The 15,727-nt window shown below is 39.0% G+C and overlaps 3 protein-coding genes across 4 annotated transcripts in view; all 3 read right to left on the bottom strand.

The window, feature by feature from the left end:
- Positions 1–2,785: 2,785 nt before the first annotated feature.
- Positions 2,786–4,219, bottom strand: LOC311273629 (antimicrobial peptide NK-lysin-like). Its single transcript, XM_084380764.1, has 5 exons — positions 4,157–4,219; positions 3,992–4,077; positions 3,335–3,412; positions 3,096–3,250; positions 2,786–2,988 (listed from the first exon to the last, which is right to left on the bottom strand). Exons 1-5 carry the CDS (start codon positions 4,203–4,205, stop codon positions 2,892–2,894), a joined length of 465 nt encoding a protein of 154 aa, XP_084236890.1. The 5' UTR covers positions 4,206–4,219; the 3' UTR covers positions 2,786–2,891.
- Positions 4,220–8,014: 3,795 nt separating this feature from the next.
- Positions 8,015–9,301, bottom strand: LOC311273652 (antimicrobial peptide NK-lysin-like). The gene is made up of 4 exons (XM_084380792.1): positions 9,242–9,301; positions 9,073–9,170; positions 8,852–8,935; positions 8,015–8,304 (listed from the first exon to the last, which is right to left on the bottom strand). The coding sequence occupies exons 1-4, from the start codon at positions 9,282–9,284 to the stop codon at positions 8,122–8,124; spliced, it is 408 nt and encodes a 135-aa protein (XP_084236918.1). The 5' UTR covers positions 9,285–9,301; the 3' UTR covers positions 8,015–8,121.
- A 3,364-nt stretch (positions 9,302–12,665) lies between these two features.
- The window catches only part of stac (SH3 and cysteine rich domain), a 30,525-nt gene continuing 27,463 nt past the window's right edge, over positions 12,666–15,727 (bottom strand). For both annotated transcript variants that reach the window (XM_084382090.1, XM_084382089.1), the window contains one exon: positions 12,666–14,148. In XM_084382090.1, the coding sequence (XP_084238216.1) occupies positions 14,050–14,148 (99 nt within the window). In that variant the 3' untranslated portion in view covers positions 12,666–14,049. The remainder of the gene's footprint in view (positions 14,149–15,727) is intronic.

The raw sequence follows: 15,727 nt of genomic DNA on the forward strand, positions 1-15,727 counted from the left end.
ACAGTTGCAGCAGACCAGCGACAAGCGAACCAGACTTCATCATACTGTCACAGTTTGGTTAATCTTAGGCAAGAAAACTACTTGGTTAAGTTTAGAAAAACATTGTGGTTTCAGTTAAAATATCTACGTTAACTTCAGTTATGTATGTGAAATCACTTTACATTTGTGAGTTCAAGTAACTCACTGCTGACCTGTGGTTTCACCAAGAGTGTTTAACCCAAACGTCCGTCCCCAACCACCTCCGTGGACTATACAACTTAACCCCACTTCGTATTTACTGCTATAATAATAAGTATGGCCACTAGAGGTCCTCACCCAACAAAAAATGTAAATATCATTAATTTGTTGTTTTTCTGATGAGGACGGGATGAGTATATCAAATTTGGACCTTCCTTCAAAATTACATTTTTCATGGGTTACATCATGAACACATTGATTGAATTGTTCCATCTTAAAGGTGTTATTGATAAAATTCAGCTGATTAATCTCCCCCATCCGTTGCATTCACGTCACAACACAATGGTCTTCGAATCATCTGCCCCCTCAAGTGATAGCCAGTTTGTTGTAGCTAACATTGCTTACACCAACATCAAGATCTGAAATGTGAAAATGTGTTATTTTTAAGAATGATTTGTATACATAGAAATTTTGACCATGACCATTAATAAAGGCGCCTCTGGACTGACCTTTATAGTGTAATTTGCTATTAAGTAAACCCTAGCGCCTGATATATACAATATTACATGTATATATTGTGTTATTGTCAACAAATCCAATCAAAAGTCTGAACCTAACAATATGTTAGTCCATCTCTCAATACTGTCACCATGTCTGTGGGCCCAAAACCAGGAGCTGCTATACTGGAGACGTCATCTTCAAAAACATGTCACAAACACAAATGTTCCCTAAAACGTGACAACAATCAGATATGATATGGTAGAACTATAAGGACGAGAGCCATTCTGCCGCCCGAGTACTTTTAGTTTCAATAGTTTAAGCACTGAGTATAAATTTAATGTAGGACTTTTACTTGTCAGAGTCTTTTTACCATGGGATATTTCTACTTTAGTTAAAGAACAAGAAACATTTGCCACTGACACATGTACTACCTACTTCACACAAACTCCAAATAATGGTTTTAGCTTTAACATTGCCTCTGGGTATTAACTACCCACCAACATCCTGTCAGAGGAAGGTTGGTGGGTAATGGTTGTTGCTTTTCAATATCTCTCTGACTTGTTTTTTTCTTTCTGTTTGAGCAAATGTTTTCACCACTGATCATGAGCGTCTTGCTTTTGCCTTGTGTCTTGCTTACCGATCAGCTGTTGGTCTGACATTACACATCACCCGTCGGCCCATCTTTAAAAAAGCTACAAAACACAAGGAGAAGTTTAAGTTCACTACTTTTTTATTTGCCAGTATAATTGATGCAGTTTGTTCCTATTTGAGTGCTGAATGTATTTTGCATTGTCCTTAACAAAGGTTTTTCAAAGAACCACAAAGACACGTACGTGTGAAAGATTCAGCAACCGCCCTGTTGTGTGAACTCTGTAGTCACGCCATCAACATGGTTGTAACACTTTGAACCTTCAGCTTTTAAAAACATCAAGTTTTCATGTAAAAAGGTTTCAGCTTTTTTATAACAACATTTTTGAGGGTTTTTTTAAAGGTTTGTGAAGAAAAAGTTTCAAAGTTAATCACTAATATGTGAATTTATGAGATTTAAATGGAAGTACATGTTCAATTTTTAAACTGACACATTGTCCAGTCTGACAAACAATAGTCATAAAAAGAATCAAACGCAAACGTTTACTGATATCATCTTCACAGACACAGAAATAGACTTCACCTTTACAGACTTAGCAAAGTAAATAAAGTTACAAGACAAAAGTGCAGCAAAGTAAATGCAGTGATAACAAGAAAGCTGAAAGAGATCCTTAAAGGCACAATATGTAATTTCTGCTGCTAGGGTTCCTTCAATCAAAATAAAACAAAACGCATAAGTAGCGTGGGATCATAGTGGGATGCATATTGACTACTGCAGCAGCGTCCTCTATGGCACACCATCCAAACTCCTAACTAAACTCCAATACGTCCAGAACTCTGCTGCTCGCCTGCTCACCCGTGACCACATCACCCTCGTTCACCAGCAACTCCACTGGCTCCCTATCCCATAATGGACCGAGCACCGAACCTGGGGCGACAGATCCTTCTCAGTAGCTGCCCCCTCCCTCTGGAACTCCCTCCCCAAACATATCAGAGACTGTGGAGACCTCATTACCTTCAAAACACTCACCAAAACTCACCTTTTTAAAACTCCTTTTAATGTATAACTTGTCTCTTCTTCTATTTTTAGTGTGTTGTTTTCATTATTCTGCTTTTTAACCTGTAAGTGTCTTTGTGTACCCTGAAAAGCGCTATATAAAAATAAATGTATTATTATTATTATCATTATTCTTATTATCATTATAGGAGATGTTGTCTTCATTGATAGACAACCACCATTGCTGATGCAAATCTATCTACTTGTCTCAGATGGAAATTGTAATGGATAAGGTGGAGTATATTAAAGTTTCATTTCACATTATATTTAGTGTCATTCGCTGACTTTCCCCCTCACTCTCTGACGTATAATCTGATGTTTACCCTTAAGTGACAGCGTCATGCAACCAAATGAAATGCACCCTTTACAGATTGCAGATTTCTCTGGGTTTTAACATTGTTGCAAAAGTTTAGGATAATGAATACACAACTCAACAAAATATTTAAGCTTCAAGAGATTTAATGCAGAAATGTTACATGTTACATATATGATTGTCTTTAATCAGAAACGTGCTGAGTGTGTGGTCGGTGACCACAACATTTTGTTTTTCTTGCAAATTCAGGGCACTTTAATCATCATCCATGCGCACAATTTCAGGGATAATCATTTCAAATTTTGCATCCAAGTCGCTTTGGTAAAAGAGCAGGTTCACCAACTCCTTTGGCCTAAAGAGATCAGAAAAAACAGGGAAAGCTCAAATTAATTCAAATGTCATCCAGGATAAGACATGTTCTATATATATTTGGAGCAACAACTGGAAAAAGTAACTCACTTGCAGGCTCCAGTGTTGACACAGATCGCCCTCACATCATCGGTGGTCGTGAGCTCCTCAATCAGTTCTCCGAGGTGATTCTTCACAAATTTGCGGCACATAGCCTTCAAAAGGCCGATTTCGTTGCAGACGGAGTTCAACTTTGCTGTCACGGTCTGTAAAAATAAAAGAGTAAAAATGGCAGTATAGATCTTTTCACAATGCCTTCCACCGTCAGTCTTAAAGGCATTTTATTTTACCTCTGCGGTGGCGTTTGGTCCAATGGCTTTCTTCACCTTCTTTAAGGCCCACTTGCAAGCCCAGCAAATGCCTGGAATCTGAAAACATAAATGTGACACCTACATTAAATACGAAGCACAGGGATGAGTCCTAATAATAACACTTACTGTAATATCATGGAAACTCTTTGTGTGATGGGAAAATATTAAATAAGCAGTTGTTGAACAATAAATGGTTTATAACATAAAAAAATATATAGTTGTATTACAGTTTACTGCACTGGGCTGGGAACCACTACCCCAAAGTGTATTTAAAGTAGTTAACACTAGCCTTACCTCGAGCAAACAAACAATCTAATAGTAAAAAATCATAATATGTCAACCACAGGGGCCTTTTTCTGCAGAATGAGTACTTTTGTACTTTAAACACAGCCTGATTCTGTATTTTAAGTTAAGTAAGATTGTGAATGCAGGAATTTTACTCATAATAACTGTAATTTTATATTCACTGATCAGATCTGATAAGTCAGTTCAGGCTGGTATAAGATATTAAGTCAGGGTTAAAGTTTTGATTGGTTTCAGGCCCTATGTCAAGTTTAGATACAGAGATGCAGCAGATAGGTAAGTGATGCTTTGATAATCCCTGTAATATAAGATTGTTTGAAGCAGCCATGTCACCTTGCCGGCCTCGCCAGAGATTTCTATGTCCACCTCCTCCTGGTCATCGGTGTTGATCTGAAGGGTTCTCCCGTGGACAGTCCAGACTGTGAAGAGACAGAATGTTTAAGCATAGTTTACATGATAAAGACAACTTTCATAGAATCAAAACACTCTGTAGCCCACCGCAACATGTCACGAGGATGCACACGAGGAGGACTGAGGAGTTTTCCATCGCTGGCAGTGAGTGGTGATCTCTGAATGCCCTGTGCCTGGTGCTACCTCTTTTATACAAGGCAGAGGTGAGGGGCTTACACTGCAAACACTCCTACGAGTTTTCTACACAGAAATTCAAGCTAAAAGTATCTGGTGGTCGTGCAGAAACTTGTCTGTGGTTTTGATGAGACCACACTCAAAGAAACACACCTCCCACTCACCGTGACAATTGTCTGTTCCAGTCAGCGCATGTGCATGTGCATGTGCATGTGCATGTGCAACATGTGTTGGAGCCAGTGTTTGTGATACAAAGCTTAACTATTTCCACATCACAGACAGAGAAATCCTAATCAGTCATGTGTGAGAAGATTAATATCATAATTTTCAAATTTGACGCAAACCACACCATGTGCACGTGTTGTTTCCCTTCAGCTGAAAGCTCGTTGGATATGAATGCAGCTAAAATGTTGTTTTTGATATTTACAAAATATTTCATCACAAGCAGCTTGTGAGTTTTTTTTTTTTGTGGCTCGAAAGTTGTTCGCACCTTTTCAGCTTGAGGGTTCATTCCTGACTTTGAAAATAATCTGACAAAGAAGACTGTCTGCCTCCATGCTGTCAGCTCTGTGTGGCTGTAGGCATACCCGTGCTCTGAGCTACACGTTTATGTAGGCATGCTAATATGCTTAAAGTCACAATGCAAACATTTACCAGCTCTGACTAAACACCAAGTGAGGCTGAGACTGTGTTAGCAGATACCTAAAACATTGCATTAATTGCATAATTGCATTATATGGATTTAGGCAGTGATGTAATAAGGGAAAATCTGGATTCCTATGAAGCGATAAAAAATCTCAACCTCCCAGGTATAAATTACCTGGATCTTCCACGTTGTGGGGCCCATTGCACGTGAGCAATAGATACATCCGCTTTTCTGATGAGTTTTATTTTGTAATTACTGCATGATGAAATAAGTCAATTCAGAAAAGCTTTATTGCAAAGGTAAAAACAATACAATATCCACACAGGAAAAGTGGAAACGTCGCTGGTACACTTCTGAACTATCTATAGACACGTGGCTTGCAGAGTTTCAGTTTAACACATACATCCCTAGGAGAAACAAGGCGGTCTATGGCATTAATCAGTTTGTTTTTTAATGGTCCCATGATCTTCTTGCAGGCAAATCTGATGATTAAATTTTTTACTCGATTGCAGGCATTCAGCAGCAGCTGATGGATTTTGGCCTTCAATGAAATGCAAATGAAACATCGTCAGATCATAGGAATAAACGTTTATCAAACATTATATTATTGTAAGATGTTTGTTTGCTTTACGTGTTGTTTTCCATGTAAGAACTACCCAGATTGTCTTACAAAGGACGTGAGCTGTGAGTAGTTCAACCTAAAAATGAAAAGGAAACCCTGAAAAACTAAATGTATCCAGAATTTTTTTTAAAAAGTATTAAGTTGAATAAAATAAGGTTTTTGTGAAATACAATTTTTGCTTTTCTTTCTTGTCGCTCTGTCATCTTGCGAGCCCTCAGATTTATCTCGGGACCCCACGGTCATGAACGTCAGCTGTAAAGAACACTTGATACAGTATCCTACAGTCAGCCTCTTCCCTGCAGTATATTTTGCATTGATACCTTTGAACGATCACTGACCAGCTTCTCCTTCACTTTGGACACGATGAACACACAGCCCCTACAGACACCTGGGAAAGCTGCATCCTGAAATATTTGCATTAATAAAAGAGAATGAAATTGGAAAATACTGATGTTGATGAGTCTTATAGCAGCGTGAGTAACAAGAGGGCTGAATTTCTAACTTTAAATGAATTACGTCTGTGTGTGTCACAGTTTCTCACCTCTGTGTGGTGGTTTGCTCTCACCCTCACATCATGTTTTAACTTCAGTGGAAAACCCTCCCCCTCTTCAATTTGGACCTCCAGAGACCTGACGACAGCTTAAAGACAAAAATGTCTCAGAAAGTACTTAAAGTCAAAGGAAAATGGGGTAAATAATGTTGCTTTCTTACTTGTGGAGAGCAGGAGAAGAGCGATGCTGATGGCGGGCCTCATGGTCGTTCTTGTTGTCTCATCAGAGCTGACCTCAGCTGCTCCTTCTGTGGCTTTTTATACCGTCTTAAAGCTTCTGCTATTTTGCTTCTTAAACACCTGATCGGCACTTAATTTACCACAAGACTGGTGCTCGCAAAAAGTCAAACACTGCATTTTTTTAATTAGTTGTACCAAATCCACAACCTTAAAGTATTTTTATAAAATACTTTTTTTTAAACATAGAATTATATTGATCTCCAGCTGTGTTTATGGATCAAAACACGTATTTTAGGCCAAAACATGTTTTTTCCTGACTCTAACCAAGTGGGGTTTGTGCCTAACCCTTACCAGCTCATAAGCACAGCATTGTCACAACATGAAATTGAACCTAAAGAAAAATAAAGTTGCAACATATCTGTGGTTTGCATTACTGTAGTCAGAAAACATGTTGCACACTCTGGCTCCAGATGCTTTTCTCTTTTCTCTTCAGGACTTTAAGATTAACAATCACTCAGCTTTTTCCTACTTTCAATGGTACAGAGCAGTCAAAAGCACCAAATTATTTTCAGTAATGTTGTGGAAGCATGCTTTATATGAGGCAACTTATATGTCAATCAAACATCATTCATGATCACTTGAGTCACCTTTTCTCTTTCCTTTTAAAGAGGCTTTATTGTTTTGCATGTTTGAGTCATTTTCCTACTAGACATGATGGCTTCACAATGGTCAAATGGCCAGTTTAGGCCTTTACCCTTTCCGTAAGCAACCTGATGAATAATACATTTATCTTTAAACCACCTCTGGATGTTTTGCATGTGCAAACCCTGCTGACCCAAACCTTACTGCTATAGTGGGGCAGGTCTGTAGGTGCAACCCCGACAAGTATGCTTCTACTTCCGCTTTGCAAGGAAATGCACACAGTGCAAGCAGCTATGTGACCATGACATGCTGTCACTGTGAATCATCTTGCAGGTTCACTCAGTGAGTTCTCTATCAGTTTTCTGCTGACAGTAAAAAATGCCACCAGCAACTACAAGTCATTAGTCTGTCTTCCTGCTTCACTGAAACAACATTTAAGGTGAAGACCCACACTTCATGTAGCCTGGTTCACACACACGCAAACGTTTACTGATATCATCTGCACAGATACAGAAATAGACTTCACCTTTACAGACTTAGCAAAGTAAATAAAGTTACAAGACAGAAGTGCAACAAAGTATATGCAGTGATAAAAAGAAAGCTGAAAGAGATCCTTAAAGGCACAATATGTAATTTCTGCTGCTAGGCTTCTTTCAATCAAAATAAAACAAAAGACATAAGTACCGTGAGATCATAGTTGGATGCATATTGACTACTGCAGCAGCATCCTCTATGGCACACCATCCAAACTCCTAAATAAACTCCAATACGTCCAGAACTCTGCTGCTTGCCTGCTCACCCACACCCACACCCATGACCACATCACCCCCGTTCTCCAGAAACTCCACTGGCTCCCTGTCCCAAAACGGATTCAATTCAATACTCCTCCTCACTCACTCACCGAGCAAGCAAGGTTCCGGTTCAGCCCGTGACTTGAATGGGGATAAAATGATTTAATCATACGGCTGTTCTGTTCTGTTGTGATGCTCAAAATAATTAATAACAAGCCAGAATATTATCACATCTAACCCTGTGAATTAAAGGTTTATTTCAACCAAACCAGAGTTGGTGACTGCTGGAACAAGCCAAAGAAAGACAAGCCAAGATGGTTCTGATGAGTTTTATTTTGTAATTACTGCATGATGAAATAAGCCAATTCAGAAAAGCTTTATTGCAAAGGTAAAAACAATACAATATCCACACAGGAAAAGTGGAAACATCGCTGGTACACTTCTGAACTATCTATAGACACCTGGCTTGCAGAGTTTCAGTTTAACACATATATTCTTGGGAGTACCAAGGCCTTCTATGGCATTAATCAGTTTGGTTTTGAATTTTGTCACGATCTTGTTGCAGGCAATTCTGATGAATCGAATTTTCACCCAATTGCAGGCCTTGTCCAGCAGCTGTTGGATTTTGTCCTTCAATGAAATACAAATGAAACATCGTCAGATCATAAGAATAAACATTTATCAAACATTATATTATTGTAAGATGTTTGTTTGCTATATGTGTTGTTTTCCATGTAAGAACTACCCAGATTGTCCTCTTACAAAGGACATGAGCTGTGAGTAGTTCAACCTTAAAATGAAAAAAAAAAACAAAAACCTGATTTTTGGAGACCCTGAAAAACTAAATGTATCCAGAATTTTAAAAAAATACAGCAAGTATTAAGTAAAATAAAATAAGGATTTTGTGAAATAAAATTTTATCTTATCTCTCCGTCATCTTGTGAGACCTCAGATTTATCTCGGGACCCCACAGTCATTTTTTTATCCTTTAAATTGACATACTGGAAGATAAGACTTATAGCTGAGTCTGTGATGAAGAAAGGATATAACGCATGTGGGATAAGGACAGTTTAAGAGACAACAGAAGGCATAGAGTGTCTCAAGTGCTCTTCAGGGAGCCCCAGTCAGCCTCAGTCAGCCTCTTCCCTGCGTATTAAAGTATATTTTGCATTGATACCTTTGAATGATCACTGCCAAGCTTCTTCTTCACTTTGGACACGATGAACACACAGCCCCTACAGACACCTGGGAAAGTTGCATCCTGAAATATTTGGATTAATAAAAGAGAATGAAATTAGAAAATACTGATGTTGATGAGTCTTATAGCAGCGTGAGAAACAAGAGGGCTGAATTTCTAACTTTAAATGAATTACGTCTGTGTGTGTCACAGTTTCTCACCTCTGTGTGATGGTTTGCTCTCACCCTCACATCATGTTTTAACTTCAGTGGAAAACTCTCCTCCTCTTCAATTCCGACCTCCAGAGACCTGACGACAGCTTAAAGACAAAATGTCTCAGAAAGTACTTAAAGTCAAAGGAAAATGGGATAAATAATGTTGCTTTCTTACTTGTGGAGAGCAGGAGAAGAGCGATGCTGATGGCGGGCCTCATGGTCGTTCTTGTTGTCTCATCAGAGCTGACCTCAGCTGCTCCTTCTGTGGCTTTTTATACCGTCTTAAAGCTTCTGCTATTTTGCTTCTTAAACACCTGATCAGCACTTAATTTACCACAAGACTGGTGCTCGCAAAAAGTCAAACACTGCATTTTTTTTTTATAAGTTGTACCAAAACCAACATGTTTTTTCCTGACTCTAACCAAGTGGGGTTTGTGCTTAACCCTTACCAGCTCATAAGCACAGCATTGTCACAACATGAAATTGAACCTAAAGAAAAATAAAGTTGCAACATATCTGTGGTTTACATTACAGATGCTTTTCTCTTTTACTCTTCAGGACTTTAAGATTAACAATCACTCAGCTTTTTCCTACTTTCAGTGGTACAGAGCAGTTAAAAGCACCAAATTATTTTCAGTAATGTTGTGGAAGCATGCTTTATATGAGGCAACTTATATGTCAATCAAACATCATTCATGATCACTCGAGTCACCTTTGCTCTTCCCTTTGAAAGAGGCTTTATTGTTTTGCATGTTTGAGTCATTTTCCTACTAGACATGATGGCTTCACAATGGTCAAATGGCCAGTAGCAACCTGATGAATAATACATTTATCTTTAAACCACATCCGGATGTTTTTCATGTGCAAACCCTGCTGACCCAAGCCTTACTGCTATAGCGGGGCAGGTCTGTAGGTGCGACCCCGACAAGCATGCTTCTACTTCCGCTTTTCAAGGAAATGCACACAGTCATCTTGCAGGTTCACTCAGTGAGATATCTATCAGTTTTCTGCTGACAGTAAAAAATGCCACCTGCAACTACAAGTTATTAGTCTGTCTTCCTGCTTCACTGGAACAACATTTAAGGTCAAGACCCACACTTCATGTAGCCTGGTTCACACACACAAGTTTCTACTAAATGCTTTTGTTGGAATAGTGAATTGAAGTCTTCAAACAATCCAAACAGTTACCTGTTTTTAACAAGTCAAAACATTAGCAATGCAACACAACAAAAGGTTGTTTTAATCATTATGATATATTGTTATATACCACCATCTCCTGAAGGAAATATCTGACTCTTTTGCTGCTGAATGCTCCGCTATGTTCAACATAGTGTCTGTCAGTAAGTAAACGGTGGCTGAAACCAAACCAACACTGATAAGAGTAGAGAAATAGAACCAAAAGATTGAGGTGGAGGTTGAATAAAACTCTGTAGAGTCGATGGGAACTGCAGAGTTGAGTGATAAAAATCTGCGGGTTGGTCAAAAAAAGCAGTCTCAGTTATTTGTCCCACTGTTCACATGAATATATTGATTAGTGCTGCTTAAAGTTGAGCTTTTAGACAGATAAATAAATTCTACTGCTTTTCAGGAGACGCAAAACTTAATTTGAATGCAAAACAAAAGAATTGAGAGTTCACAACAGGTTTCAGAAGGGGCTGAAGTTACACCCAGAACCATTTGCTTCTGAAGAACCCTTTTTTGAAACCCTTTGAATATAAGAGTATTCTTCGTACATCCCCCTGGATGGGTTCTAGATGAAATCTGTGATTTATAAAAGGGTTCTCTGCAGAACCCCCTGGATGGTTTCTGGATGAAACCCTTATAATATAAAAGGGTTCTCTGTGACTTTTTAGCACCCTGCCTCTTGTTAGCGCCCTTAGAGAGTTGAATGGTTCTGGATATTAGTAAGATTCTAGTTGTGGGTTGGACCATTGCACGGTAAAAAGGTTCTCTGTAGAACCTCTTATAGGGGGTTCTGGGAGGAACCTTTCCAGAGGGTTCTAGGTGTAACCCTTTATGTTGGGTTCTAGATAGGACCATCTAAAATGTTGCCAGGGTGAACCCGAACAGTTTCTACCAGGAACCAAAAATAAGTTCTCCTACTGTATGGGGACAAGCCGAAGAAAACCAAATTGGTTTTAGGTAGCACTTGTATTTCTACGAGTGTACACATAACCTCAGCTCATGCAGTGGAAGTGTGTAGTGTCATTTCCAAAGTCAAGCGTGTCTCTGATCTCACACACTTCTTTCAGGCTTTATTTCCTCATACTGATTTTTCAGCTTTGTGTTTCACTGTTGTCGTGTTACACCAACAGGCGGTGCCAGAGTCAAGTATCTGAGCATGGCTGGCCTCCTGCAGTGATGGCAGAGTGTGTGTCAGTATACAAACAGGGCAGACACTGAAAGAGTGTTTGTGACTGTCTCAACTCCGTTCGATAGCCTGCGCCCCCAGCAACAGTTTTAACATGCGGGCAGCTGGTTAATGGAGCTGCTGAGACCTGCGGATCTCTCTCATGGTGGACTGCAGGGTGAACAGATTGTCTGCTCAGATGGTCAGGTAGATCAAGTGTGAGGCTCACTGAACTGTGAGGCGAAGAGGCGTAGAAACATCAGGTTTTTAAGTTTTGGTCGGTCTGGCATGACAGAGAGCAAATGACCATAACCTATTTCAAAACTGATGCATGCACTTATAAAACAATTATATCACCAAACGGTAACAATTTATAACAACCATAATTGTTTATGGTTAATTAAGCTTAATAGTTATTTCACTGGTAACAAATGTTCTCTGTTAAATGTCTTATAAACCATTTATCAAGCAATTGTTTATTCTAAAGTTGCAACTGACATTTACAATTGCTTAATAAACTCTATTGGAGTTGGATTGCGTTCATTAATCTTCATGTACATTTCAGTAATGTACAGTTAACTGATGCCACACAGCATTAATAGAAGATGGTTGGTCTTTCTTGCATCAGGATGGGCTCTAATGCATTCATATTCATAATAAGACATGATCAATAGCACGCTAAATTGATACATGTAACATTATGACAGCATTTTGATTTCGTAATGACTGTGTAATTGAGAATGTGTTGTGGTAAAACTCAAAGAATCCTGCTCAATTTTCTTGCATTTGACAATTTCATTTGGATTTTCCAAGAAGTGTCAAATTTAGCATTAAGAGCTTTTAGAGTGTATGGAAACTGAGAAATAAAGGCGTCTCTGTGCCTCATAGTCATATGTTTTCACGTCTCTCCCCACATTTTCAGTCTTCACCGCTCTCTTGCTGTGAAAATGGATTTGGTTCACTCAGAATAACTGAGTCACAATCCAGTTGTTTTCACTCGCATCTAAATCACATCATAATATGCATAATTGCATGATGCACCATCTTTTGGGGGGCCCACTTGAGCGAATAATGAGCTTATTATCGATGGATAATTACTAAGAACGAGAGGGAAGAGAACCAAGATAGAAATTCATCAGGACGTTCAGGAGGAGAAAGATGAAATGTTATGTTTGTGTTTTTATATAATTAACCACAATAAAAGGAGACATGCGGGACACCGTAACAATCATCATAACATGCTTTTGTTTGTTGTGATAAAGAAGAAACTTTAATCTTGTATGTACAGTATGTACAATATAGGATTCTTGGACATTCAACAAAGCCAAGTTTCAGTGCAGAACAAACTTTTGGAGATATACTATATCTACTATGATGCAATACCTTTCCGTAAAAGCACTCGACTAGAATCTGTACGAGAAGTGCTGCTCAGAACCGTCCATGCCCGTGGAACCAGGAAACCACATGAGAGCGATCACCTTTAAACCAGCCAACGATCATTTTCTTACATGTTTCACTGTGTTCACATTCCCAGCAGAGCACATCAGAGCTGTACCTTCTCATTCACGTCTGTTTTACAGTGATGAATGCTGTGAAATCTTTGAAAAAAATAACCGAAAAGAGAGGAAATTAAATCGGTTAATAAATCAACCAAAAAAACAAGAACTTTGTAAGCCTTAAAAGGTGAATCGAAAAGATTTCGTTGCACAGTTCTGTATCCACTGTAACACAGACTAGAATAGTTTTTGATTCTAATGATGGTAAAAATGTATAATAGTCATCGTCATTGAGTAAAATCCTGGATAGAAATTAATAAGAAACCTGGGGAGTATGAGGGCGATATTTCTGAAGGACCACTGAGAAAAGTGTTTCTGAGGAATCTGTCAAACCCGCCCACATCCCTTTGTTGCATCGGATGTGCACTGCTGTTTCTCACCTGTTATGTACTTCTGTCATAGGAGTGTAAGTGTAGCTAAAGGATAAACAGGAAGTGATTGCTTGATAGATTTATGGGAGATTTGAGGCTTCAAAGAAAGTTTTTCCATCACCTTCTGACATCATCATCATTTTGTCGTCCAAAATAATCGGATACTTCAGAGCCTATTGCGGACTACTTTGTATTAAAAGCTTAAAACCTTTTGCTTTGAACATGTATGTAAAAGCATGAGAAACTAAACTATTTGTAGGAGGAATGCCATTGTACGTACTGAAACCTTGAAAAATAAATCATTGTATTAAGTGTTTGTTTCGTTTTCTTTGGCTTGAACAGCCAGCCGGCAGTTCCACTTTCAAAAAATAAACAGCTCGTAGCGGAATAAAGTCTATGGAGGAGAAAAAACACGCACATCAGCTCCATAAATTAAATTAAATCCAGTGAAAGAGAGATCTCCTGCCTCTGTGTGTCAGCATCTCTGAGTTGACAGGGAGTGAGGAAGGTACACAGTCCTCATTGATAAAAACCAGCATCACCTTCAAGTCCAAACTCCAACTCTCTGATGAGGCGAACTCCCTCAATGGTTTCTTCTGGCCACTTTGTCGGTTCAGTTTCCTCCTCCTGTGACCTCCAGGCGGCTGATCCTCCCTCCCCTCCTTCTTTCTCTCCCTCTCTCACTTCATTTCTCTGAGCATTTGTCTCAGATGATTTCCAGCACGTCACACGGCACAAAGCCTCTCTTCTTTCCACTCTCCACTCTGATAAAGCCGCTGCGTTCGCCCTCGCTGCTCACACAAATCTGAGGGAAAAGAGAAATGGTTGAGCCAACGGCAGTTTGATTGATATTTATCTGACTGCGTAATATAAAAAACAGGTTTAGGCAAATAAATCAAAGCAGAGATAACTCTTTTTGCAAATAAACCCTTGAAAAGTCCATACATTTGACCAAATTATGAAATGTCTTTTTTTTTATTAGGGTTAGGCCCCTCGAGGGAAATCTACAGTACACAATGTTTTCAACAAACGTTTAAGACAATAGCAACAGTTAAGAGAAGAGAGCGACCTCAATCCCATCTAAAGATGCAAAGTATGTCAATTTCCAGAAAATGTACATAATATCATAAACATTGATTTTGTTATTTCAAGTCTCTCATAACAAAAGCTGTACACTGTATTAATATACTGTATTGCCCAGCTGAAGTGGAGAGGATTGCTTCATTTATCACTATCATTTCATTTAAAGGTGATAATGACGAAGGTGCTGTGGTTGCAATTAGGACGTTAATAACATTGTTAAAGACGAGACAGGTAGTGAGATCCTGAACTTATAATTGTGTTCAAGAGTCACCTTGAAGGAGAGGAAACAGGAGATGGGTTGAGGAATAAAAAAATGCTTTATTTTCGTTTTTTTCAACTCCTAATTTCACCCGTTGACCCTCATAATAGACCAGAACACTCTGTGTTTGCATGTTTGCTCTAAGTGCCCTCAAACATCTTCCCCTGGGTGTGCGCGACAGGAAAAGAAAGGCAGCGGGTCACAGACTCATCATGTTTTCGGTGGTTTCATCTCCACTGGGGTTTGCTTGCTTTAAGCCTCTCTGAGTCCCAACATGCCCTGGGAAGCATTGTGGGAAAAAGGGGGCCTGATCTGAGTACAGCCATTATGCCAAAATGCTAATGTAATGGTAACCCTTGAGAGGGATCCTCTGTCGGCCGACTCCGGTCGAGCCTTTCAGTGAGTTAGTGCATGTGAGGGAAGAGTCGCTTGAAGTAAGAGGCGACGTGGGAGCTGCAGGAGGGTAATAGAGCTGCTGGATAATGTGATTCTGATGCGCTGTAATGGCCGGGGTGTGATTGTGAATTAAACACAGGTGTAATGTGGAAATTTTAATGTCCGTGATAAAGGTCATTGCTTACCTAAATCATGATGCAAGACTGTGCGTGGGATCGACCGTGCCAATGTTTGGTCTAAATTAATCCTTCATGTGTTCGTCTTTGTGGCTCCAAAGTCAAGCAATTAACCCTTAAAAACAATCCTATCACTATTGTCTGACACAGAATGTAAATTAATCATAAACTAAGAAAAGTACTTCTTTTTAGCTTGATTGCCAGACATATTTATTTTTGTCTGGCAGGTTTTGACAAGCTTCTATTCACAAAAGAGTGCAGTTTTCTTGTATTGATTCTTTTAGGGGGAATAAAGTTGATTACTTAGATAATTATTTTTTGTATTGCAATTTTTTTGATGCCAATGATGCAATCAACTAATATACTGTAATTTACAAAAAAAGTAAGTACACAAATATGAACTAAAATAAACACCTACATTTGTATTTTGGGCATCGGATGCGACAGTATTGTGCTGTGAAGACGCTCAC

The sequence above is a fragment of the Pagrus pagrus genome (assembly GCF_965226575.1).
Source record: "Pagrus pagrus genome assembly, chromosome: 18".
NCBI lineage: Eukaryota > Metazoa > Chordata > Actinopteri > Spariformes > Sparidae > Pagrus > Pagrus pagrus.

Excerpts from the sequence above, each read along its gene's own strand:
- LOC311273629 (XM_084380764.1), bottom strand. The coding sequence starts at position 4,205 with ATGGAAAACTCCTCAGTCCTCCTCGTGTGCATCCTCGTGACATGTTGC. Across the intron at positions 4,078-4,156 it reads CATCCTCGTGACATGTTGCG|TCTGGACTGTCCACGGGAGA; the intron begins GTGGGCTACAGA and ends GTCTCTTCACAG. Across the intron at positions 3,251-3,334 it reads GACCAAACGCCACCGCAGAG|ACCGTGACAGCAAAGTTGAA; the intron begins GTAAAATAAAAT and ends TTATTTTTACAG.
- LOC311273652 (XM_084380792.1), bottom strand. The coding sequence starts at position 9,284 with ATGAGGCCCGCCATCAGCATCGCTCTTCTCCTGCTCTCCACAA. Across the intron at positions 9,171-9,241 it reads TCTTCTCCTGCTCTCCACAA|CTGTCGTCAGGTCTCTGGAG; the intron begins GTAAGAAAGCAA and ends TTTGTCTTTAAG. Across the intron at positions 8,936-9,072 it reads GAGCAAACCATCACACAGAG|GATGCAACTTTCCCAGGTGT; the intron begins GTGAGAAACTGT and ends CAAATATTTCAG.